We start from the raw sequence: 25,803 nt of genomic DNA, 5'->3' as shown, positions 1-25,803 counted from the left end.
TGTGCAATGTAACTGCCGAGCAGTTGTGCACGTCACATCCGCAATGGAGGGACTCTGGCCTCCACCAAGACACTGGTCACTGGACTAGTTCTAAACGCTCACGTCGCTAGGTGACCACCACAATGATGCACTGGGTCAAGTAAACACAACACTGAGGGCACCGCCAAACCGTAAACCAGATTCCCGTAGCCAAGGCGGGATTGAACAAGGGCTCTGTAGAGCTGCAGCAGCACAGAGCAATCTGCACCCCAGTTGGTGTTGATCAGGCAGTGGAGGACATTGAGGTGCTGCCAGAACTTCTGCTTAAGCTAACGAAGGTGATGTAGCCAAGTAAATCGGGTGTCGAAAACCAGTCCTAAAAATCGATATGTCTCCACTACAGTGAGTGTATCGTCATGAAGTTCTCATTCTGGATGAATGGTACAATGCCAACAGAAGTGCATGACACACGACTTCGTGGCTGAAACTGGAAGCCACGGGCTAGAGCCCATGACTGCGCCTTGTGAATGGCTCAGCAACACCAGTACTGGAGAGCAATACAAAATGCAGAAGTTATCCGCATACAGAGAAGGAGACCGACGGCCCTACAGCTGCATCTAGGCCATTAATGGCTACTAAAAATAGAGATACACTCAATATGGAGCCCTGCAGAACACCATTCTCCTGAATACGTGGGGAACTATGGGAGGCACCAACTAGGACATGGAAAGTACGGAGTGACAGGAAGTTCTGGATAAAAATCAGGAGCAGGCCCCAGAGACCCCATTCATACAATGTGGCAAGGGTATGATGTCGCCAGGACATGCCGTATGCTTTACGTAAATCAAAAAGACGGCAACAAGGTGCTGGCATCTGGTAAAGGCTGTTCGGACGGCAGACTCGAGGGACAACAGTATCAGTTGTAGAGCGACCCTGGCGGAAGTCACCCTGACATGGAGCCAGTAGGTTGGTCGATTGGGGTTTAAGGTTCAAACAGCAAGGTAGTCCATTCAGATGGATTTACATCCCACAAAAGTCATAACAATAGAAGGTAAAAGTTAAAAAAATGTGAAAGTGCAGTCGTGGTGTCAATGGTGAAAACAAAAGGAGGGAAGACAGCAAGTGGGCAACCCCAAGGCTATGCTAGGGGCAAGAAATATCCCTCCTCTGATGCAGTACAGGCACAACCACCTGCTATTCAACAGCGTTCAACCGGTAGAATGTAAAAGTGTATGTTGTAAAAGGAGAATAACCAAATCTAAAAAGCGATAAAAACAGAGCAAAAGGGAGAGAAAAGAGGACCTTAGCCAGGGAGGGGAGTCAGAAATCTCTAAACACAGCTTACAGTGGGAGACACCTCAACCCTCACCGCCCTGCCACTACTCCAGAGGGAAATTAGAAACCTTAGAAGTAAAAATAAAAACCACTTTCACGAAGGAAACTGAGAATCAGTTCAACCATCCGGGAATCGTCTGTCAATATTAAAGGTAAAGTGCGGGGAAGTCTGTACTTAGTACGCAGAGCCAAAAGAAGGGGGCATTCCACCAAAATGTGGGCTACTAACTGGAAGGCTCCACAACCACAAAGTGGGGGTGGCTCATTACGTAAAAGAAAACCATGAGTCAGCCTGGTATGGTGGATGTGGAGATGACAAAGGGTGGTTGTGTCCTTTTGGGAAAGACAGAAGGAAGAACGCCATGGGCAGGTGTCACCTTAATCGCACAAACTTTATTTGCCTGGGAGGTAGCCTCCCAAGAGTTGGCCAATGATCGCGCGAAGTGGGATTTGATATGAAACCGTCAATCTACTGCAGGAGGGGTGACAAGAGGGGGAGGGGAGGGGGGGGGGGAGTGACTGCTCCCCCAGCCAAACGATCAGCAAGCTCATTACCTGGGATACCCACATGGCCAGGGACCCAAACGAATTCAAGAGAACAAGCAGTATGATGAAGATCAGCGAGACAGCCATGGATGGCCGAGACCACGCGACGGCGGGAGAAACACTGGTCAATAGCCTGAAGGCCACTCATTGAGTCTGTACATAACAAAACATGGTTGAGTGGGGACTGTTTACTGCGGAATTGTTGGGAATTTCCCAGGTCCCCACATGCAGCTGGCAGGAGATGATTTTCCATGCCAACAGAGGAAGTGAAGGCATATCCCACACGATCAGCAGGTTTAGAGCCATCCGTGTGAAGAACAACAGCATCTCCCATAAAATTTGTCGGAAAAAACAATGGAACACCATTGGGGAAACTGAATCTTTCAGACCTCAGCAGAGATCCATTCCAATCCAGGGCCGAAGAAATAACCAAAGGGAGGGTGGGGGGGTGGGGGGGGGGGACGACGACAGGACAAAGAAGAAGAAAGCTGAAAATCACAGTGAAGAGACGCAAGGTGGAGCCTAACCGGTAAACCCGCCCGAGGGCGGGAATCAGGAGGGCGCCGTCCTTGGTCTGGGAACAGGATAGAATAGGAAAGATGAGTGGGAGAGGAACAGGCGGCGACTATAAGAAACCAGAAGCTGGGACCACCGAACAGAAAGGGAGGAGGGGAAGGGGGGGGGGGGGGGGGATCCCAGCTTCAACCAGGAGGGAGCCAGTAGGCCACATGACTCCAGGACACAACCCAACCGCCGACACACCATACTTTCCAGCAGCTTACAGCGAATGTTGGTGAGGCTGATGGACCAATAGCTATCCACATCAAGCGGATTTTTACCGGCTTTTAGCATCGGAATGATGGTGCTCTTCCGACACTGCAATGGAAGGATGCTATCGCACCAGATCCGGTTGAGATGATGACAAGATGTCGCTTGTAGTCAAATGAGAGATGTTTAATCCTCTTACTGTGGATCCGATCCGGCCCAGGAGCAGTCTCGGGGCAACGTGCAAGGGTGTTGAGGAGCTACCACACCGTAAATGGGGCTTTGTAGGGTTCACTGTGGTGTGTACTGATTGAGAGGACTTTCCTTTCCATCCACCATTTGAGGGTGCACAAGGCTGGGGGTTAGTTCTCCAACACAGAGGCTCGAGCAGAGTGCTCGGCAGTCTGCATTTGCGTTAGTAGACAACATGCCATTGATGTTAATGCCAGAGACACCTGCTGGGGTCTGATACCCAAAAAGAGACATCCAATTCTCATCTAGACTTGGGAAGGTCACATATGGAACCCAATCGTAGACACTTACCTTTCCAAACACTCCTGTTTCAGGCGTTTTATAAGCAGGTGAACGTGAGCACGGAGCTGTTTAAAGTCTATTGGGTACTCTAGGGAAGGGTGCCGCTTATGTCGCTGTAAAGCTCACCGATGCTCTAATTGCCTCAGCGACTTCCAGCGACCACCAAGGGACTGTCTTTTGCCAGGGGGCACCCTAGAGAACGAAGGATCAAATTTTCTGCCACTGAACCAATCATTGTAGTGACCTGCTCAATCACAACATGGATGGCACCATGTGGCAGAGAGGTGACAGCAGAGGTGAAGGCTACCCAGTCTGCCTCGTTTAAGGCCCATCTGGGTAGACGTCTGTGGGCACGGTGCCGGGGCAGTAACAGGAAGATGGAGAATTGGTTACTACCACACAGGTCATCATGTGCTCACTCGTGGACATGTGAGAGAAGCCCTGCACTGCAAATTGAAAAATCTATGGCCGAGTAACTACTATGACCCTCACTGAAATATGTGGCAGCCCCATTATTTAAGGGGCAGAGCTAGAGTTGGGACAGTAAATTTTTAACGTCTCTGCCAAGGCCAGTAAGCATGGTGCAACCCCAGTAGGGGTTATGGGTATTAGAAGTTCCCAAAAGTAGGGGAGGTTTAGGGAATTGATCAATCAGTGCCACCAATACGTTCAGGGGTACCACACCATCTAGAGGGAGTTATATGTTGCAGATGCTCATATCCTGTGTCGCCCGTATCCTGACAGCCACAGCTTCAAGAGAAGTTTGAAGGGGCACAGGTTCACTACATAGTGAGTTCAGAACATAAACGCAAACTCCACCAGACAATCTATTACATTCGCTACGGTTCTTGTAATATCCCCTGTAGCCACAAAGGGCAGGGGTTGGCATTGTGGGGAACCAGGTTTCCTGGAGGGCAATGCAGAAAGCAGATGTAAAGCTTAACAGTGGCCATAGCCCAGTAATGTGGTGGAAAAAACCACCGCAATTCAACTGGAGGATGACATTATTGTGAGGCTGGGAAGCCATAAAGAGTGCAAGGAAGTAGGTTATGTCTCAGGGTCACCTACTGCCACCGACTTATTTCCTGAACAGGCTATATCCATTCTATCTGAGGGTCTGACGAGATGTAGGTCCTCAGTGCACACCAGAATCTTCACATCATCAGACTCTGAGTTGGGTTGATTTCGGGGGAAGACCAAACTGCGAGGTCATCAGTCTCATCAGATTAGGGAAGAATGGGGAAGGAAGTCGATCATGCTCTTTCAAAGGAACCATTCCGGTATTTGCCTGAAGCGATATTGCAAAATCATGGAAAACCTTAATCAGGACGGCCGGACGCGGGATTTAACCGCCGTCCTCCCAAATGCGAGTCCAGTGTGCTAACCACTGCGCCACCTTGCTCGGTCCAGGCTCAAGAGCTTGTAGGCACCAGTGGTGTGGGTGCCACTGCAATTCCCTTGGTCTTGAGGGGCCTTCTTTCTGGATTTCTCTCACTGATCCTTGGGTTTCTCTGACTGGGAGGGCTTCACTGATTCAGTCTCCGGGACTTAGGATGATCTTTAAGCCCAACAACCAGCTGCTTTTGCGCACTTCAGCCACTGGCAGGTGTCATCTTTTCCACTAGCAGAAACCTGGGAAGGTAGTGACCCAAGGGCCCCCTTCCTAGCGAGAGGAGCCGAAGAAGACCCATGCTTCTCTGGCTAAGTAGTGGGGACTGGTATCCCCGATGGTTGGGGGACAGTGCTCCAGAGGTAGTGAGAGAAGTGCCCCCCCACCATCATGGGGGCAGGTGTAGTGTTCCGGCTCTGGGAGCCTATAGGAACTTGCAGAACTGTTCTCATAGTAGCGGCATAAGAGGAATTCATAGCCACAGTATGTAGGCACTCAAATTTCCTCTTAGCCTCAGTGTAGGTCAGTCGGTCCAGGGTCTTGTATTTCATAATTTTCCTTTCTCACTGTAAAATACTGCAGTCTGGTGAGCAAGGGGAATGATTCTCTCCACAGATGGGAAGCAGGGCACATGGAGTATTGGGATGGGATGGACGTCCACAATGTCAACATGCGATGCTGGAAGTGCAGTGGGAAGACATATGGCCAAACTTCCAGCACTTAATGCACCGCATTGGGGGAGGGATATATGGCTTGACATCACAGTGATAGACCATCGCCTTGACCTTCTTGGGTAATGTATTGCCCTCAGAGGCCAAGATGAAGGCACCGGTGGCAACCTGATTATCCCTCGGACCCCAATGTTTGCGCAGGACGAAATGAACTCCTCGTCGCTTTAAGCTGGTGCGCAGCTCTTCGTCTGACTGCAGAACGAGGTCCCTGTGGAATATAATACCCTGGACCATATTTAAGCTCTTATGAGGGGTTATTGTAACGGAAACATCCCCCAGCTTGTCACAAGAGAGTAATGCCCGTGACCTGGCAGAGGAAGCCATTTTTATCAAGACTGACCCCGACCGCATTTTGGGCAAGCCCTCCACCTCCCCCAAACTTGTCCTCTAAATGATCTACAAAAAACTGAGGCTTCATTGAGACAAAGGAGTCCCTATCAGCTCTCATACATGAGGTACCGGAGCGAATAAGGTCCGCTGCCATACTTCCTTGCACTGTACTGAGACTTGGAATGCTTAGAGACTGCTGGCATTCGAGCACCAGCAGGCCGCCTACACCATCACAAGGCCCCTTCCCGTGACCAGTAGCATTGTATAGCCCGTCAGTTGACACAAGAAGCTTACTCAATTGAAACAGCTGGCAATGATTTTTAAAATGACTTTGAAAACCATCAGAAATAATGATGATCTTCGAAACCCCTGTTTGCAGTTGAAGAATTTTGAGCATTGCTGTGTCATCACTTATAACTCCTAACACTTGTGGTCTTGTTTTGAAAATATGTCACTCCTGCAAAAATTGCAACCTGGTCATTACTCTGATGAGAGCCTTGTACTTCTTGAGAGAGAGTTACAGACCAGTTCTCAGTAAAATCACAGTGAAGTACTAAAGCCTGTACACGCTCACTTCTGCAGTGTGTTGTTGCAATTTCTTCAGATGCTGGTGTGTTACTGTTTTCACTGATCATTTGCCCAGTGCATCAATGAAACTCTGTCAAAGGCAACAGTTTTCGTAATTAGTTTAGTCATCACACAAAGTTCAAAATTTGCGCAATACACATATAAACAGACATCTCTAGGTGGGTGTGGAACTACCCACTTAGGTCGTAGTGCATAAAATGTTGATCTTCCATTATGTGAAGTTGTATAGTTACTTTTGTAATTTCAAAAGTTTCTTTAACACTGCGTATTATGTACCTCTTCACTTCCCAACTTTTTTACCTGTAACTGTTACCAGTTATAGTGTCTTTTTTGTTGGCACTCGGGCAAGAAGTCTCATTTATCTTCCAGATAAAATGACTTCACTATTTGAACTTTAGCTGCTTCTACAGGATGACCATAATAGGGATCTGGTCTTCCAAAGACTCCTTTTACAGACCTCACATTTCTTGATTTGTGTACCATGTACTTTGATACTGATGGAACATGGTTCAAAATTGTATGCTTTCAAAATGTCTCTGGAATAAAAGTTCAAACTTGTACTTTTTCACTGTAGGATGCACAATATTCAACAACTGAATTGATATTTGTGAAAAATTCCTGGCATGAGGTGCAAGTGTTTTGGTTTATTTTTTCTTAAGATGGAATTTCTACTTTGAAGAGTGTGGTCAGTTTTTCTGTGTTTTATTCATCCACAGCTTTAGTAATTTCTCTGCACTTTCTTGATGCATAGAGATTATGACTCAACTTCACTGACCACAGTTCCGTAACAGGACTAACACCTACCTCTGCAGTTGACTGATTCAGGGTATTTAATTCTTCCTCTACTGATGCAAAATCTACATCACCTGCACCATGGGAGGCTTCACCTATTTCAGATGTTATCATTGTTACTCTGTCCAGACATTTAGAACACAAAAAGTCGTCACTGGAAACATCTTCACTTTGAAACATTCTTCAAATGAGAACCCTTATTTCTAACCTGAACAAAGTATGTTTATTTGTCTTATATATCACTCTTTTATGGATATGCAAATAGTCAGCACACTTCACTTTCCTGTGGCACCAGTCAGAACACATTTCAAACAGTCCTTTTCACAAAACACACTGCAACTGCGTCAACTGGTAAATTTCTCACAAAAACACAGAACTCACTGGATGGTCTCAAATTTCTTAGAAGCCTCCTTCAGTGAACAAATTAGCACTGAACAACTACAATAGAGAAACATGCAATGAACAACCACAACAAAGAAACTGACAAGAAACTACAACAAAGCCTAAGAAATATCTGCAACAATGAAAATCAAAAATAACTGCAACAAAGAAAGTGATGATAAATAACTTCAACAAAGACAATACAAATAAACATTGGAACAAAGAAATCAGTAAGAAACAACTTCAGTGAAGACATACATTACCCTTGAAAATAAAAAAATAATGATTTTTTTACAATAAAACCTATCCAACTTAAAAAGTGGAAGCTCTCTTTTACAAAGAACCTAGTACTACATGGTACTAATCAACAGGAAAAAATTAACTTTTCTAGACTGGGCATTTTTGAAAAAATAAGTTTTCTGTAAATTATAAAAAAAATTCAAAAGGTGACATTAAAAGAACAACAGATATGTCCAAACAGAAGATACCATTGTAGTCATAAAGCAATTATCTTTCAAATAAAAAAACTAACAACATATCCAAAACTGTTACATAGATACAGCATTTTAAAAAAAATTTCTGAAATCACATCTTCAGAAAGGTGTTTGCAGTGTCACCTTTGAAGTGATACGGATTATGCCACTAATATGTCTAATCAACATTTTAGAAAGGTTGTTTTTTTTTTTATTCTAAATAATTACAGCGCAAAAGATTCACTAATATACTAACAAATAACACTTTGGAATCCAAATCTTAATGTACAATTAATATTAGCAATACAGCAGAAGCTTTATTTCACGCTACCAACCTTTGAGGATTATATCAGGCTGAGAATGTTCCAGTTCTAATGAGCATTTGTACTCTGTTACTGCTTTCTCCTTCTGGCCAAGAGCTTCCAGTATTTGGGCAAAAAGTTTATGACCTGAGGCTGAATCTTCACGCACCGTCAGGTAACTGGAAATGTAACGCCTTGCAGATTCATAGTCTCCAACCTGATAATAGAGCTTGGCAATATTGTAGCACCGTAAGTTCCTCTGCAACAACAAATGGGAAAAAAAGAGTTAATGGTTGAATATCTACAAAAGCAATGTAAGGGCCTAAAACATAGGACATGGGTTACAACTTTTCTATCCCTTTGCATATTTACGACTTTGCATAAACTTGCTTCTGATACACACACATTTCTGGTTACTAGACATGGTAAGTTTATTTACTTATTCTGTCTTGTATGGTCAACACTTATGGACTTACATGCTAAGCTGAAGCTGTTGTAAGCCAGCTAAAGTATTCCAAGACAGGAAACCAGAAACACAACGCAAGTGGCTCCCACAGACAGTAGTGTTTAGGTTACAAGCATGAACAGTTACATAATAAGAAACTTCCTGGCAGATTAAAACTGTGTGCCGGACCGAGACTCGAACTTGGGACCTTTGCCTTTCACAGGCAAGTGCTCTACCAACTGAGCTACCTAAGCACGACTCACGCACAATCCTCACAGCTATACTTCCGGCAGTAGCTCATCTCTTACTTTCTTCCAGGAGTGCTAGTTCTGCAAGGTTTGCAGGAGAGCTTCTGTGAAGTTTGGAAAATAAGAGATGACGTTTAGCTTTCAGTTGAAAGCTGTTGCTACCAAGCATGGAGTTAGTTTGTGTAAAGGCCAGGGATATCCCTGCCAACAGAGTAGGAGAAGGAATAGGTCCTGAACACTGTGTCACAGGCATCAACATGGTTGGCCAGAGGAACAGGGAGGTGCAGAGCCACATATCAATTGGCCAGTTCTTAAAATGTGCCTGTGGACTGGTGCACCAACTATGGATAGGGAAGAACCAAGTGGCACCAGAATCCTTTAAAAATCCCGAATTTTCATATTCAAAAGAGTTCTCCGTCAGAAAATTTAGACGCCGACTTCATGTCCCTCGACGCCATCCTTGGGCAAATCCAGATTTAAGTATGTTTTCTCACTTTGAGTGGTGCTCTCAAATATCTGCTTTAGTGATTGCTATCTCGTTTAGTTCTCACCCCACAGAGTAACACAGGCTTTTGTTATGCCAACAAATTAATGCTTTGTTTTTACTAATGCATAGAAGTAGCCCTCTTTGTAGTAGTTAGTCCAAATGCAATAAACAAGTGTTATTCAGACCCAGAGTTCCTTGAGCCTCCTACAAGTATCCTTATTGACTCCTAATCTCTGCACTTATAGGTGCCACATGACAGTGTTTGGCACTGAACCGAGCAATCACCTGCCATCACTGGAAGTATCTCTTTTTTGCATTTGCTGCTAACTGCTCAGAAATTGTGGACTGATCTGGACCACCCTTTAAATTCTCATATGCTTCCTCTACACCGACTTCTATGCCAGGACACAATTAATTTGTATTTTATTTGCAGGGTGCCATCACAATTACGGCTTTTGCAGATGTTAGCGTTCCAAAAACAAGCAAACTTCAATATTTTACACACAATGAAAATAATAAAACATGTTCATGATATCTACATACCACTTAATGTGCACTGCAAGAGCAGAGTTAGTTATTATCTGAAATGTACTGGGAGCATATGGCTAGCTTATTGTATGCTATGAATGTGGTTGTGAGTAGGTACGACAATGTCACTACTTACAAGGGAACCTCCCCATCGCACCCCCCCTCAGATTTAGTTTTAAGCTGGCACAGTGGATAGGCCTTGATAAACTGAACACAGATCAATTGAGAAAACAGGAGGAAGTTGTGTGGAACTGTGAAAAAATAAGCAAAATATACAAACTGAGTAGTCCATGGGCCACATAAGCAACATCATGGACGAAGTGTGCTTAGAAGCGCCGTGGTCCCGCGGTAGCGTGAGCAGCTGCTGAACGAAAGATCCTTGGTTCAAGCTTTCCCTCGACTGAAAATTTTACTTTATTTTTGCATAGTTATTATCTGTCCGTTCGTTCATTGACATCTCTGTTCACTGTAATAAGTTTAGTGTCTGTGTTTTGCGACCGCACTGCAAAACCGTGCGATTAGTAGACGAAAGGACGTGCCTCTCCAATGGGAACAGAAAACATTTGATCGTAAGGTCATAGGTCAACCGATTCCTCCACAGGAACACACATCTGATATATTCTATACGACACTGGTGACGGCATGTGCGTCACTTGACAAGAATATGTTGTCGACCCACCTAACTTATACACTTGGCGAATGGGTAAAAAGATTCTTCTACCTTGCCCGATTTAGGTTTTCTTGTGGATGTGATAATCACTCCCAAAAAAGTGATGAAAACATAAGAGTTTGTCACATAAACTGAAAATAAAAAATTAAAATTTACACTTGTTGGAAGATTTGAACCTAGGACCTTTCGTTCCACAGCTGCTCACGTTATCACGAGACCACGGCGCTCCTGCGTTCCTATCGTCTTTATTGTTGCTTATCTTCCCTTGAACTACTCAGTTTGTATATTTTGTTTATTTTTTCACAGTTCTACACAACTTCTTCCTGTTTTCTCAACTGATCTGTGTTCAGTTTTTCAAGGCCTATCCACTGTGCCAACTTATAACTAAATCTGAGGGGGGTGCGATGGGGAGGTTCCCTTGTTAGTCACCTGCAGGAGGTCAAAATGTTTTGCTACTGGCAAAGGGCCAATTAACAATGAATGTATCTGTCCACATGGATAACATTTCCTGCCATAGCTTTTTCTGTCTGCACCACAGTTATTTTATACCAGTCAATATTTTGAGGTATTTCCTGTACTGGGGAAAAAAAGGAAGCAGAAAGAAAGCTACTATTGTCCACCTTGAGTGTACAGCAATAATACTGCCATTTTAAAAATTAATAGATACTACAATTTATAATTATTAGGTGATATCATATGGCTCTAATTACACTATAAATGGAAATTAACATGATCTTACAATCACCTTACAAGGAAAGGTACACAGGGGTAGGATTGTCTTCTTGAGATCACCTATATGGCTGTGCAGGTTACGGTCCCTGGTACTATACTCAGCAGTCATTCATGCTAGTGACAAAATCTCTGAATTTCTTACGATTTACTAGAGACTTGATAATAGCATTTGTTTCAAAACAGCACCACAGCCTATTAGTTACGTTATTTGGCTGGCATGCTGAAATCTGAGGGTTTGAATTCCATTGGATGCAATATTTTCCTCATCCTTAGAGCAATGATGTAACTTTATTCAAGGAATTGGTCTAAATGTAATTTTTTTTCAATTTCTAATCCTTTGCCACATGATTTTAACTATCATATTACATTTCTTACTTGCTCCCATATTTTTACTTATCTTTTGTACATGTTTCATTTGGAATTTTTGCCATGCAATTTTTTGGAGCTAACATATTCCATAAAGCCAAAGAAGGTTCCTCGGAGTTGTGGTGGACTTCATATAGCTGCTTTGCGTGCATACAATGACCAATCATGTATTGTTATTTTGTTTGTCTCATGCCAATATCTCCACATTGCCGCAGTTCAAGGTAACTGTGCCTTTACCACCAGTGCCAATGGCACAATTTGTGGTTGAAAGCTGGCAACAGCATTATCAGAGACTTACAATGTTTTCTGAAGATCATGAAAACATTATTAGCTTACTGCAAGAAGGGTTCTTGGCTCAGAACTTTGCTTGCCAAATCTGCATACACAACAGCAACATTATCTGAACATTCAACTGCAATATTGAGAGACAACACATTGAAGTTTTGCCTCACAGTGGTCAACTGCAGTCAGCACCACAGTATGACGACAGTTAACAGCAGAATGCAACAGGGTTTCACACTGCCATTTTGAAAGCAAATTAAGAGTTTTATTGGCCTAGACAGTTTAAACTGTCTCCAGAAAATCTTTCGCCTTTAGAAATTCATTATGAATAACAATATAAACCCACAAAAACTGCGAAGCACTACATTAGATCAATACAATACATCACCTTCTCTTTGCTGAAGAGTGAAAGATTTGACTAACACCTGATGATCATTACAGAAAATGTTGGCGGCAGCTAAATACCAATGGATGTCCCAAGCATGCAGTCCCATAGGTTCAGCATTGCAGATGTGCCATTCATGTTTAGGGTCAGTAATACATATATGCTTCATTATTTGTGATATGCAAGCAAAAGGGACCTCTTGCTGAAAATTTTGGGTTTTGAGTTATTGTAACTTTTACATCCAACATTAAATTCTGAACAACTTGTAAAAATCTATCTCTAAATTCTGGTGAGTTATGTCATGATGAATGTGTGTGATGGAAGAGGGCTGTTTTAAGATAATGTGTTTTAAAGTTTCATTTTATTACGACTATTCAACTGGACATATTTAAGAAACAAATTCTGTATAAATATTACGCTAAAAATGTCCATTGTGAAAGAGTACAGAGTTTTTTTAAAGTTAACATTAAACATGTGATTAATCCCTTCAGACTTATAGGACAATACAATGCACATAAATTTAAAACTAAGTAATTTGGCGCCAAATTGAGAGAATTAGTGAACCCTATGCTACATTTTTGGCAGAATATTGATATTTTTGTTCTACACTATGGTCAACTGCAAATTGACAACCTCTGTAGACATTTATGTATCTCATATGAAAAGGAACCACTTGTCTGGCATTTTTGTGATCACAAATTGTTCTTTTATGCAAATCTACTGAATGCTCCTTAAAATGCTTCTAAAACGTAGAAGATGCTATTACATATTTTGGAAAGGGCCTCTTGTTGTGTCAATGTTATTTCTGCATAACAAGAGGTATGTTTTCAGAAGACTGACATTGATTGCTTTTGATGCCATTATTGACTCCCGTTGGATTGAAACAACTTCCAAATCGATACGAGCATGTACAAAATGAAATAATTATTACAATATACATAAGAAAAAGGAACTGGATATATCAGACATTATCGAAAGTTTTTGCTTGTACTGAAAATTTTACTTTTCCAACAAGAGGTCCCTTTTCGCTTTTTGTCTCACATTTTGAGTAGTTTGAGGTCCATGTAGTATCAGGACAAGACCTTCGTACATTTCATCCAGCCCTACAGTCATATTTTAGGTGACTACGTTTTGTTTCAAAGACAATAATGCACAAGTACCCCATTCCCGAATTGTGGACACTTTTCTCCAGAAGGCAGTAATCAACCAAATGTTACAGACTGCAGTGTCTGCTGATATTTATTAAGCCAACCAAGCATGCTGGGCCGAATTGATACTTCAAGTTCATTGTTGGAAGAGCACTTCACACACTGGATGGTCTTATCCTGTGGACAACATGCCCAAGGAGGATTCAAAAAAGTTAAAAAGCATGGGGCAGAGCACTGAATATTACTCAGCACCAGATTGTGACTTCAACATTGTACTTTAGAAGAGAATTTCTTTATTTTGCTAAGAATTTTGTTCTTATTTCATAGCAAGTTTTTTTCCTGTTAGTCTCATTCTTTCAATTCCTGCTCCCCATGAAGCTAAGCTCATGCAGATATGCAAGTGATACAAAGTTAAGTTCAATAATGTAGAATATCTAAGCTCTAATTCAACAATATTATCTGCAACAAATAGAAAATTTGGTGAGCAAATAATGTTAAACTACATAATTCAGCTCTCAAAATTCCACATCACCACCAACACACTACATCAGCATTCTAATACAAAGAATGGAAATTATTCAGTCTTTTGTCTTTTTCCATTTCAGGGAACATCAGACACAAAAAAATTGTCTCAAAAGTTTATTTACTTTCCTTCCACACAATGAGTTGAAACTAACCCACAAAAGCATTTTGACAGTCATTGCTCTGTGTCATTTAAAGACAATTCCTAAAAGTTGCCAAATTATAGGCCTAATTCTTATACAAAAAATATTGCTCTATGTCAAATTTTCAAAAATGTCTAACCTGGCAGTTTTTTTTTTTTTTAATTTTGCGTGGATATGGTAACGAGACTACTAAACCTTTAATCCTGCAATTTGTACACTGGTTACAACAACAAGCAGAAAGCTGATGGAGTGCATTTCATGGGTAGACCACTTTACTGTAAAGCTCACTGTATTTTGTTCACCTTCATTTTCATGGTTACAATGTATCAGGTGTTGCGTATTAGCAGCTAAAAATTTGTGGAATTCTGTTTGGTAAGTATTGGAATCGACTAAAACAGCTTCAACAAAATCTGAGATGCTGCAGTGGGGAGGCTGGACCAGTTGGCATGGAGTAACCCACAAAACTTCTGAAAGTTTCTCTGTACATCACTACACCAAGTCATTCAACACCCAAGTATTTGGGCTCCTTCACAAAGGTCACCAAGCACAAAAGGCAATATCATAAAATATATTTCAAGTCATCCAACCACATCCCTGAAATGTCCTGATCACCTTCACAGAATATGTCTTACGACTGTCCCCAACTTGTAAGTTATATGTTCTATGGGCAATATGCACAATTTCCATTGAAATGACATGCTACGAGTTAGTTTAACGGGTATGTATAAGCGATTGGTTTGTTTTATGGCTATATGCTGTTAACTTTCAGAGTGCTACATAACTTAATGGCTTAAATCAGTCCACATTACGAGTGAAAAACATACTGACCAACATGTATCTACCATAGGAATAGTGGTTTTTCCAGAAGAAACTACCTGACATTAGATTTAATATTTGCTTATCACATGTTAGAAACCTTATGCAATTTGGGAATGAGATTTGTGTGCTGCATACTGAAGTCCTTTCTGCACAGCTGATAGCTTTAGTAACAGATTTTTTTTTTAGTTCCTTGTGTTGTAGCTGTGAACAATGGTATTATTTTTAATTTCAATAGGTTATATGTTTCAGTTTTGTACAAGAAATACTAAATTCCAGCATTAATGTAGAACATAATGCTCCGAAACTCTGGGTGTAAAGAAAATAATAAATGAAAATTTTTAGAATTTTTAGTTGGTGTCACAAAGGTAATTTATTGTAACTTCTTGTATCAGCATCTGGGTTAGTTCACAGAGGCAAGTTGGAGAAATTGAAAGTATAGTAGTATAAACTTTCCTTGTATATATATATATATATATATATATATAAACAAAGATGATGTGACTTACCAAATGAAAGTGCTGGCAGGTCGACAGACACAAACAAACACAAACATACACACAAAATTCAAGCTTTCGCAACAAACTGTTGCCTCATCAGGAAAGAGGGAAGGAGAGGGAAAGACGAAAGGAAGTGGGTTTTAAGGGAGAGGGTAAGGAGTCATTCCAATCCCGGGAGCGGAAAGACTTACCTTAGGGGGAAAAAAGGACGGGTATACACTCGCACATACACACACATATCCATCCACACATAGGCGGGATAAATTTGTATTACGGTAAAAAGGGAAGGTGAATAGAAAGTGAGACTACTGGTAAACGCAGAAAGAGAAAATAAAGGGAAAATAAGACGACAGGAAAGATTTCAAGATGTATATGTGTGGATGGATATGTGTGTGTATGTGCGAGTGTATACCCGTCCTTTTTTCCCCCTAAGGTAAGTCTTTCCGCTCCCGGGATTGGAATGACTCCTTACCCTCTCCCTTAAAACCCACTTCCTTTCGTCTTTCCCTCTCCTTCCCTCTTTCCTGATGAGGCAACAGTTTGTTGCGAAAGCTTGAATTTTGTGTGCATGTTTGTGTTTGTTTGTGTCTGTCGACCTGCCAGCACTTTCATTTGGTAAGTCACATCATCTTTGTTTTTAGATATATATTTCCTATGTGGAATGTTTCCCTCTATTATAACCATATCATTAATTTGAACCCAACAATTACGTTTGTTATTGTCGCTGTTGCATCTTGAAATCTTTCCTGTCGTCTTATTTTCCCTTTATTTTCTCTTTCTGCGTTTACCAGTAGTCTCACTTTCTATTCACCTTCCCTTTTTACCGTAATACAAATTTATCCCGCCTATATATACTCTATAATACGTAACCCACTGCCAAACCATAACCAAAAAATTTTTATTTCGCGCTTTCGACAATACCGCTAACCGTTTCTAGTTCAATAACAGCTGCCTTCACGTATTAAACAACCATTTCGGCTAGTTCTAATAACTTTTACTTTATTTCCACTTCCGTTTTTCGTACATCACTGATCATTTTTAGCCGCTCTCCACAGGTTTTTACGTCATTATTTACAATTGTTAGCCCCATTTTCGTAATCTTTCACCACAACACCACGCCTTTTAATACATTTACACGTTTTTTTTCGAAATTTTCCCGAATTTCTCCGTCCTTTAACGTGTTTTAGCGGCAACACAACCACCTAACCTTCATACACTGGTATATGTGTGGATGGATATGTGTGTGTATGTGCGAGTGTATACCCGTCCTTTTTTCCCCCTAAGGTAAGTCTTTCCGCTCCCGGGATTGGAATGACTCCTTACCCTCTCCCTTAAAACCCACTTCCTTTCGTCTTTCCCTCTCCTTCCCTCTTTCCTGATGAGGCAACAGTTTGTTGCGAAAGCTTGAATTTTGTGTGTATGTTTGTGTTTGTTTGTGTCTGTCGACCTGCCAGCACTTTCATTTGGTAAGTCACATCATCTTTGTTTTTAGATATATATTTCCTATGTGGAATGTTTCCCTCTATTATATATATATATATATATATATATATATATATATATATATATATATATATATATATATATATATATATATATATATATAAAAAAGAAAGATGATGAAACTTACCAAACAAAAGCGCTGGCAGGTCGATAGACACACAAACAAACACAAACATACACACAAAATTCTAGCTTTCGCAACCAATGGTTGCCTCGTCAGGAAAGAGGGAAGGAGAAGGAAAGACAAAAGGATATGGGTTTTAAGGGAGAGGGTAAGGAGTCATTCCAATCCCGGGAGCGGAAAGACTTACCTTAGGGGGAAAAAAGGACAGGTATACACTCGCACACACACACACATATCCATCCACACATACACAGACACAAGCAGACATTTGTAAAGGCAAAGAGTTTGGGCATTTTTTGGGCAGAGATGTCAGTCGGGGCGGATGTACAGAGGCAAAGATGAAGTTGAAAGACAGGTGAGGTATGAGCGGCGGCAAATTGAAATTAGAAATTAGCGGAGATTGAGGCCTGGCGGATAGCGAGAAGAAAGGATATGCTGAAGGGCAGGTTCCCATCTCCGGAGTTCTGACAGGTTGGTGTTAGTGGGAAGTATCCAGATAACCCGGACGGTGTAACACTGTGCCCAGATGTGCTGGCCGTGCACCAAGGCATGTTTAGCCACAGGGTGATCCTCATTACCAACAAACACTGTCTGCCTGTGTCCATTCATGCGAATGGACAGTTTGTTGCTGGTCATTCCCACATAGAACGCTTCACAGTGTAGGCAGGTCAGTTGGTAAATCACGTGGGTGCTTTCACACGTGGCTCTGCCTTTGATCGTGTACACCTTCCGGGTTACAGGACTGGAATAGGTGGTGGTGGGAGGGTGCATGGGACAGGTTTTGCACCGGGGGCGGTTACAGGGGTAGGAGCCAGAGGGTAGGGAAGGTGGTTTGGGGATTTCATAGGGATGAACTAAGAGGTTGCGAAGGTTAGGTGGACGGCGGAAAGACACTCTTGGTGGAGTGGGGAGGATTTCATGAAGGATGGATCTCATTTCAGGGCAGGATTTGAGGAAGTCGTATCCCTGCTGGAGAGCCACATTCAGAATCTGATCCAGTCCCGGAAAGTATCCTGTCACAAGTGGGGCACTTTTCGGGTTCTTCTGTGGAAGGTTCCGGGTTTGAGGAGATGAGGATGTGGCTCTGGTTATTTGCTTCTGTACCAGGTCGGGAGGGTAGTTACGGGATGCAAAAGCTGTTTTCAGGTTGTTGGTGTAATGGTTCAAGGATTCCGGACTGGAGCAGATTCGTTTGCCACGAAGACCTAGGCTGCAGGGAAGGGACCGTTTGATGTGGAATGGGTGGCAGCTGTCATAATGGAGGTACTGTTGCTTGTTGGTGGGTTTAATGTGGACGGACGTGTGAAGCTGGCCATTGGACAGGTGGAGGTCAACGTCAAGGAAAGTGGCATGGGATTTGGAGTAGGACCAGGTGAATCTGATGGAACCAAAGGAGTTGAGGTTGGAGAGGAAATTCTGGAGTTCTTCTTCACTGTGAGTCCAGATCACGAAAATGTCATCAATAAATCTGTACCAAACTTCGGGTTGGCAGGCCTGGGTAACCAGGAAGGCTTCCTCTAAGCGACCCATGAATAGGTTGGCATACGAGGGGGCCCTCCTGGTACCCATGGCTGTTCCCTCTAATTGTTGGTATGTCTGGCCTTCAAAAGTGAAGAAGTTGTGGGTCAGGATGAAGCTGGCTAAGGTAATGAGGAAAGAGGTTTTAGGTAGGGCAGCAGGTGATCGGCGTGAAAGGAAGTGCTCCATCGCAGCGAGGCCCTGGACATGCGGAATATTTGTGTATAAGGAAGTGGCATCAATGGTTACAAGGATGGTTTCCGGGGGTAACAGATTGGGTAAGGATTCCAGGCGTTCGAGAAAGTGGTTGGTGTCTTTGATGAAGGATGGGAGACTGCATGTAATGGGTTGAAGGTGTTGATCTACGTAGGCAGAGATGCGTTCGGTGGGGGCTTGGTAACCAGCTACAATGGGACGGCCGGGATGATTGGGTTTGTGAATTTTGGGAAGAAGGTAGAAGGTAGGGGTGCGGGGTGTTGGTGGGGTCAGGAGGTTGATGGAGTCGGGTGAAAGGTTTTGTAGGGGGCCTAAGGTTCTGAGGATTCCTTGAAGCTCCGCCTGGACATCAGGAATGGGATTGCCTTGGCAAACTTTGTAAGTAGTGTTGTCTGAAAGCTGACGCAGTCCCTCAGCCACATACTCCCGACGATCAAGTACCACAGTTGTGGAACCCTTGTCCGCCGGAAGAATGACGATGGATCGGTCAGCCTTCAGATCACGGATAGCCTGGGCTTCAGCAGTGGTGATGTTGGGAGTAGGATTAAGGTTTTTTAAAAAGGATTGAGAGGCAAGGCTGGAAGTCAGAAATTCCTGGAAGGTTAGGAGAGGGTGATTTTGAGGAAGAGGAGGTGGGTCCCGCTGTGACGGAGGACGGAACTGTTCCAGGCATGGTTCAATTTGGATAGTGTCTTGGCGAGTTGGATCCTTAGGAGTAGGATTAGGATCATTTTTCTTCGTGGCAAAGTGATATTTCCAGCAGAGAGTACGGGTGTAGGACAGTAAATCTTTGACGAGGGCTGTTTGGTTAAATCTGGGAGTGGGGCTGAAGGTGAGGCCTTTGGATAGGACAGAGGTTTCGGATTGGGAGAGAGGTTTGGAGGAAAGGTTAACTACTGAATTGGGGTGTTGTGGTTCCAGATTGCGTTGATTGGAATTTTGAGGTTTTGGAGGGAGTGGAGCTGGAAGTGGGAGATTGAGTAGATGGGAGAGACTGGGTTTGTGTGCAATGAGAGGAGGTTGAGGTTTGCTGGAAAGGTTGTGAAGGGTGAGTGAGTTGCCTTTCCGGAGGTGGGAAACCAGGAGATTGGATAGTTTTTTAAGGTGGAGGGTGGCATGCTGCTCTAATTTGCGGTTGGCCTGTAGGAGGATGCTCTGAACAACAGGTGTGGATGTGGGAGAGGAAAGATTGAGGATTTTTATAAAGGATAGGAGTTGATGGGCGTGTTGATTGGCTGAGTGGATGTGTAGGTGAAGGATTAGGTGGGTGAGGGCAATGGATTGTTTGGTTTGGAACTGGTATAGGGACTGATGGAAAGAAGGGTTGCAGCCAGAGATGGGAACTTTAAGTGTGAGGCCTTTGGGGGTGATGCCAAATGTCAGACAAGCCTGAGAAAATAAAATATGGGAGTGTAATCTGGCTAGGGCGAAGGCATGTTTGCGGAGGGAATGTAAATAAAACTTAATGGGGTCGTTGTGAAGGTGTTGTGAGGGTGACATGGTACTAGAAGGTGGAAAGTGGAACACGAGGCTGAAATGAAAATGAGAATAAATATGAAAAAATATATGGGGAGAGATAAAGGTAAAATTAGAAAGCAAATGGAGATCTGGTGTGAAAAAAGGCGAAAAAGGGTTGGTTAGGGCTGGGCTATGTTGATCCTGTGGTGAACTTGTGTAGGTAGATAATGATGTGCATAAAGGTTAGGTGATTGTGTTGCCGCCAAAACACGTTAAAGGGTGGAGAAATTCGGGAAAATTTCGAAAAAACTACGTGAGGATGTATTAAAAGGAGTGGTTTGGTGGTGGCAGATTATGGAAATGAAGCTAACAATTGTTTGATGAAGAAATAATGACGTTAAAACCTGTGGGAAGCGGCTAAAAATGATCGGTGATGTGAGAAAAACGGAAATGGAAATAAAGCAAAAGTTATTAAAACTGCCGAAAGGGTTGTTTAATAGCTGAAAGGAACTGTTTGTGGACTGGAAACGGTGGATTTTATAGCAGCAAAGCGGAAAAAAAAAATTTTTTTTGGTTATGGTTTGGAAGTGATTTACGTATTATTGAGTGTATATCGACGGGATAAAATTGTATACTGGATTACGGTAAAAAAGGAGAAGGTGAATAGAAAGTGAAACTGCTGGCAAAAACAGAAGGAGGAAATAAGACGACAGAAAAGACTTCGAAATGTAACAGTGACAATAACAATAACGATAACAATAACAAACGAGATTGTTGGCTTCAAATTAATGATATGAATATAATAGAGGGAAACATTCCACGTGGGAAAAATATATCTAAAAAGAAAGATGATGAAACTTACCAAACAAAAGCGCTGGCAGGTCGATAGACACACAAACAAACACAAACATACACACAAAATTCTAGCTTTCGCAACCAATGGTTGCCTCGTCAGGAAAGAGGGAAGGAGAAGGAAAGACAAAAGGATATGGGTTTTAAGGGAGAGGGTAAGGAGTCATTCCAATCCCGGGAGCGGAAAGACTTACCTTAGGGGGAAAAAAGGACAGGTATACACTCGCACACACACACATATCCATCCACACATACACAGACACAAGCAGACATTTGTAAAGGCAAAGAGTTTGGGCATACAAATGTCTGCTTGTGTCTGTGTATGTGTGGATGGATATGTGTGTGTGTGCGAGTGTATACCTGTCCTTTTTTCCCCCTAAGGTAAGTCTTTCCGCTCCCGGGATTGGAATGACTCCTTACCCTCTCCCTTAAAACCCATATCCTTTTGTCTTTCCTTCTCCTTCCCTCTTTCCTGACGAGGCAACCATTGGTTGCGAAAGCTAGAATTTTGTGTGTATGTTTGTGTTTGTTTGTGTGTCTATCGACCTGCCAGCGCTTTTGTTTGGTAAGTTTCATCATCTTTCTTTTTAGATATATTTTTCCCACGTGGAATGTTTCCCTCTATTATATTCATATCATTAATTTGAAGCCAACAATCACGTTTGTTATTGTTATCGTTATTGTTATTGTCACTGTTACATTTCGAAGTCTTTTCTGTCGTCTTATTTCCTCCTTCTGTTTTTGCCAGCAGTTTCACTTTCTATTCACCTTCTCCTTTTTTACCGTAATCCAGTATACAATTTTATCCCGTCGATATACACTCAATAATACGTAAATCACTTCCAAACCATAACCAAAAAAAATTTTTTTTTTTCCGCTTTGCTGCTATAAAATCCACCGTTTCCAGTCCACAAACAGTTCCTTTCAGCTATTAAACAACCCTTTCGGCAGTTTTAATAACTTTTGCTTTATTTCCATTTCCGTTTTTCTCACATCACCGATCATTTTTAGCCGCTTCCCACAGGTTTTAACGTCATTATTTCTTCATCAAACAATTGTTAGCTTCATTTCCATAATCTGCCACCACCAAACCACTCCTTTTAATACATCCTCACGTAGTTTCTTCGAAATTTTCCCGAATTTCTCCACCCTTTAACGTGTTTTGGCGGCAACACAATCACCTAACCTTTATGCACATCATTATCTACCTACACAAGTTCACCACAGGATCAACATAGCCCAGCCCTAACCAACCCTTTTTCGCCTTTTTTCACACCAGATCTCCATTTGCTTTCTAATTTTACCTTTATCTCTCCCCATATATTTTTTCATATTTATTCTCATTTTCATTTCAGCCTCGTGTTCCACTTTCCACCTTCTAGTACCATGTCACCCTCACAACACCTTCACAACGACCCCATTAAGTTTTATTTACATTCCCTCCGCAAACATGCCTTCGCCCTAGCCAGATTACACTCCCATATTTTATTTTCTCAGGCTTGTCTGACATTTGGCATCACCCCCAAAGGCCTCACACTTAAAGTTCCCATCTCTGGCTGCAACCCTTCTTTCCATCAGTCCCTATACCAGTTCCAAACCAAACAATCCATTGCCCTCACCCACCTAATCCTTCACCTACACATCCACTCAGCCAATCAACACGCCCATCAACTCCTATCCTTTATAAAAATCCTCAATCTTTCCTCTCCCACATCCACACCTGTTGTTCAGAGCATCCTCCTACAGGCCAACCGCAAATTAGAGCAGCATGCCACCCTCCACCTTAAAAAACTATCCAATCTCCTGGTTTCCCACCTCCGGAAAGGCAACTCACTCACCCTTCACAACCTTTCCAGCAAACCTCAACCTCCTCTCATTGCACACAAACCCAGTCTCTCCCATCTACTCAATCTCCCACTTCCAGCTCCACTCCCTCCAAAACCTCAAAATTCCAATCAACGCAATCTGGAACCACAACACCCCAATTCAGTAGTTAACCTTTCCTCCAAACCTCTCTCCCAATCCGAAACCTCTGTCCTATCCAAAGGCCTCACCTTCAGCCCCACTCCCAGATTTAACCAAACAGCCCTCGTCAAAGATTTACTGTCCTACACCCGTACTCTCTGCTGGAAATATCACTTTGCCACGAAGAAAAATGATCCTAATCCTACTCCTAAGGATCCAACTCGCCAAGACACTATCCAAATTGAACCATGCCTGGAACAGTTCCGTCCTCCGTCACAGCGGGACCCACCTCCTCTTCCTCAAAATCACCCTCTCCTAACCTTCCAGGAATTTCTGACTTCCAGCCTTGCCTCTCAATCCTTTTTAAAAAACCTTAATCCTACTCCCAACATCACCACTGCTGAAGCCCAGGCTATCCGTGATCTGAAGGCTGACCGATCCATCGTCATTCTTCCGGCGGACAAGGGTTCCACAACTGTGGTACTTGATCGTCGGGAGTATGTGGCTGAGGGACTGCGTCAGCTTTCAGACAACACTACTTACAAAGTTTGCCAAGGCAATCCCATTCCTGATGTCCAGGCGGAGCTTCAAGGAATCCTCAGAACCTTAGGCCCCCTACAAAACCTTTCACCCGACTCCATCAACCTCCTGACCCCACCAACACCCCGCACCCCTACCTTCTACCTTCTTCCCAAAATTCACAAACCCAATCATCCCGGCCGTCCCATTGTAGCTGGTTACCAAGCCCCCACCGAACGCATCTCTGCCTACGTAGATCAACACCTTCAACCCATTACATGCAGTCTCCCATCCTTCATCAAAGACACCAACCACTTTCTCGAACGCCTGGAATCCTTACCCAATCTGTTACCCCCGGAAACCATCCTTGTAACCATTGATGCCACTTCCTTATACACAAATATTCCGCATGTCCAGGGCCTCGCTGCGATGGAGCACTTCCTTTCACGCCGATCACCTGCTGCCCTACCTAAAACCTCTTTCCTCATTACCTTAGCCAGCTTCATCCTGACCCACAACTTCTTCACTTTTGAAGGCCAGACATACCAACAATTAAAGGGAACAGCCATGGGTACCAGGAGGGCCCCCTCGTATGCCAACCTATTCATGGGTCGCTTAGAGGAAGCCTTCCTGGTTACCCAGGCCTGCCAACCCGAAGTTTGGTACAGATTTATTGATGACATTTTCGTGATCTGGACTCACAGTGAAGAAGAACTCCAGAATTTCCTCTCCAACCTCAACTCCTTTGGTTCCATCAGATTCACCTGGTCCTACTCCAAATCCCATGCCACTTTCCTTGACGTTGACCTCCACCTGTCCAATGGCCAGCTTCACACGTCCGTCCACATTAAACCCACCAACAAGCAACAGTACCTCCATTATGACAGCTGCCACCCATTCCACATCAAACGGTCCCTTCCCTACAGCCTAGGTCTTCGTGGCAAACGAATCTGCTCCAGTCCGGAATCCTTGAACCATTACACCAACAACCTGAAAACAGCTTTTGCATCCCGTAACTACCCTCCCGACCTGGTACAGAAGCAAATAACCAGAGCCACATCCTCATCTCCTCAAACCCGGAACCTTCCACAGAAGAACCCGAAAAGTGCCCCACTTGTGACAGGATACTTTCCGGGACTGGATCAGATTCTGAATGTGGCTCTCCAGTAGGGATACGACTTCCTCAAATCCTGCCCTGAAATGAGATCCATCCTTCATGAAATCCTCCCCACTCCACCAAGAGTGTCTTTCCGCCGTCCACCTAACCTTCGCAACCTCTTAGTTCATCCCTATGAAATCCCCAAACCACCTTCCCTACCCTCTGGCTCCTACCCCTGTAACCGCCCCCGGTGCAAAACCTGTCCCATGCACCCTCCCACCACCACCTATTCCAGTCCTGTAACCCGGAAGGTGTACACGATCAAAGGCAGAGCCACGTGTGAAAGCACCCACGTGATTTACCAACTGACCTGCCTACACTGTGAAGCGTTCTATGTGGGAATGACCAGCAACAAACTGTCCATTCGCATGAATGGACACAGGCAGACAGTGTTTGTTGGTAATGAGGATCACCCTGTGGCTAAACATGCCTTGGTGCACGGCCAGCACATCTTGGCACAGTGTTACACCGTCCGGGTTATCTGGATACTTCCCACTAACACCAACCTGTCAGAACTCCGGAGATGGGAACTTGCCCTTCAGCATATCCTTTCTTCTCGCTATCCGCCAGGCCTCAATCTCCGCTAATTTCTAATTTCAATTTGCCGCCGCTCATACCTCACCTGTCTTTCAACTTCATCTTTGCCTCTGCACATCCGCCCCGACTGACATCTCTGCCCAAAAAATGCCCAAACTCTTTGCCTTTACAAATGTCTGCTTGTGTCTGTGTATGTGTGGATGGATATGTGTGTGTGTGCGCGAGTGTATACCTGTCCTTTTTTCCCCCTAAGGTAAGTCTTTCCGCTCCCGGGATTGGAATGACTCCTTACCCTCTCCCTTAAAACCCATATCCTTTTGTCTTTCCTTCTCCTTCCCTCTTTCCTGACGAGGCAACCATTGGTTGCGAAAGCTAGAATTTTGTGTGTATGTTTGTGTTTCTATCGACCTGCCAGCGCTTTTGTTTGGTAAGTTTCATCATCTTTCTTTTTAGATATATTTTTCCCACGTGGAATGTTTCCCTCTATTATATATATATATATAAAAATCATGGACCTTGCCGTTGGTGGGGAGG

The 25,803-nt window shown here is 43.3% G+C and overlaps 1 protein-coding gene across 1 annotated transcript in view; it reads right to left on the bottom strand.

Annotated features, from left to right (window-relative positions):
- LOC124595721 (E3 SUMO-protein ligase RanBP2) overlaps window positions 1–25,803 on the bottom strand; it is a 294,537-nt gene that overhangs the window by 240,559 nt on the left and 28,175 nt on the right. Inside the window, exon 2 of the mRNA XM_047134587.1 lies at window positions 8,180–8,405. Coding sequence (XP_046990543.1) covers window positions 8,180–8,405 — 226 coding nt within the window. The remainder of the gene's footprint in view (window positions 1–8,179; window positions 8,406–25,803) is intronic.

Source organism: Schistocerca americana, chromosome 2 (genome assembly GCF_021461395.2).
Source record: "Schistocerca americana isolate TAMUIC-IGC-003095 chromosome 2, iqSchAmer2.1, whole genome shotgun sequence".
NCBI lineage: Eukaryota > Metazoa > Arthropoda > Insecta > Orthoptera > Acrididae > Schistocerca > Schistocerca americana.
Note: the sequence above shows the minus strand (reverse complement) of the source record. Positions and strands in the feature narration are given on the sequence as shown.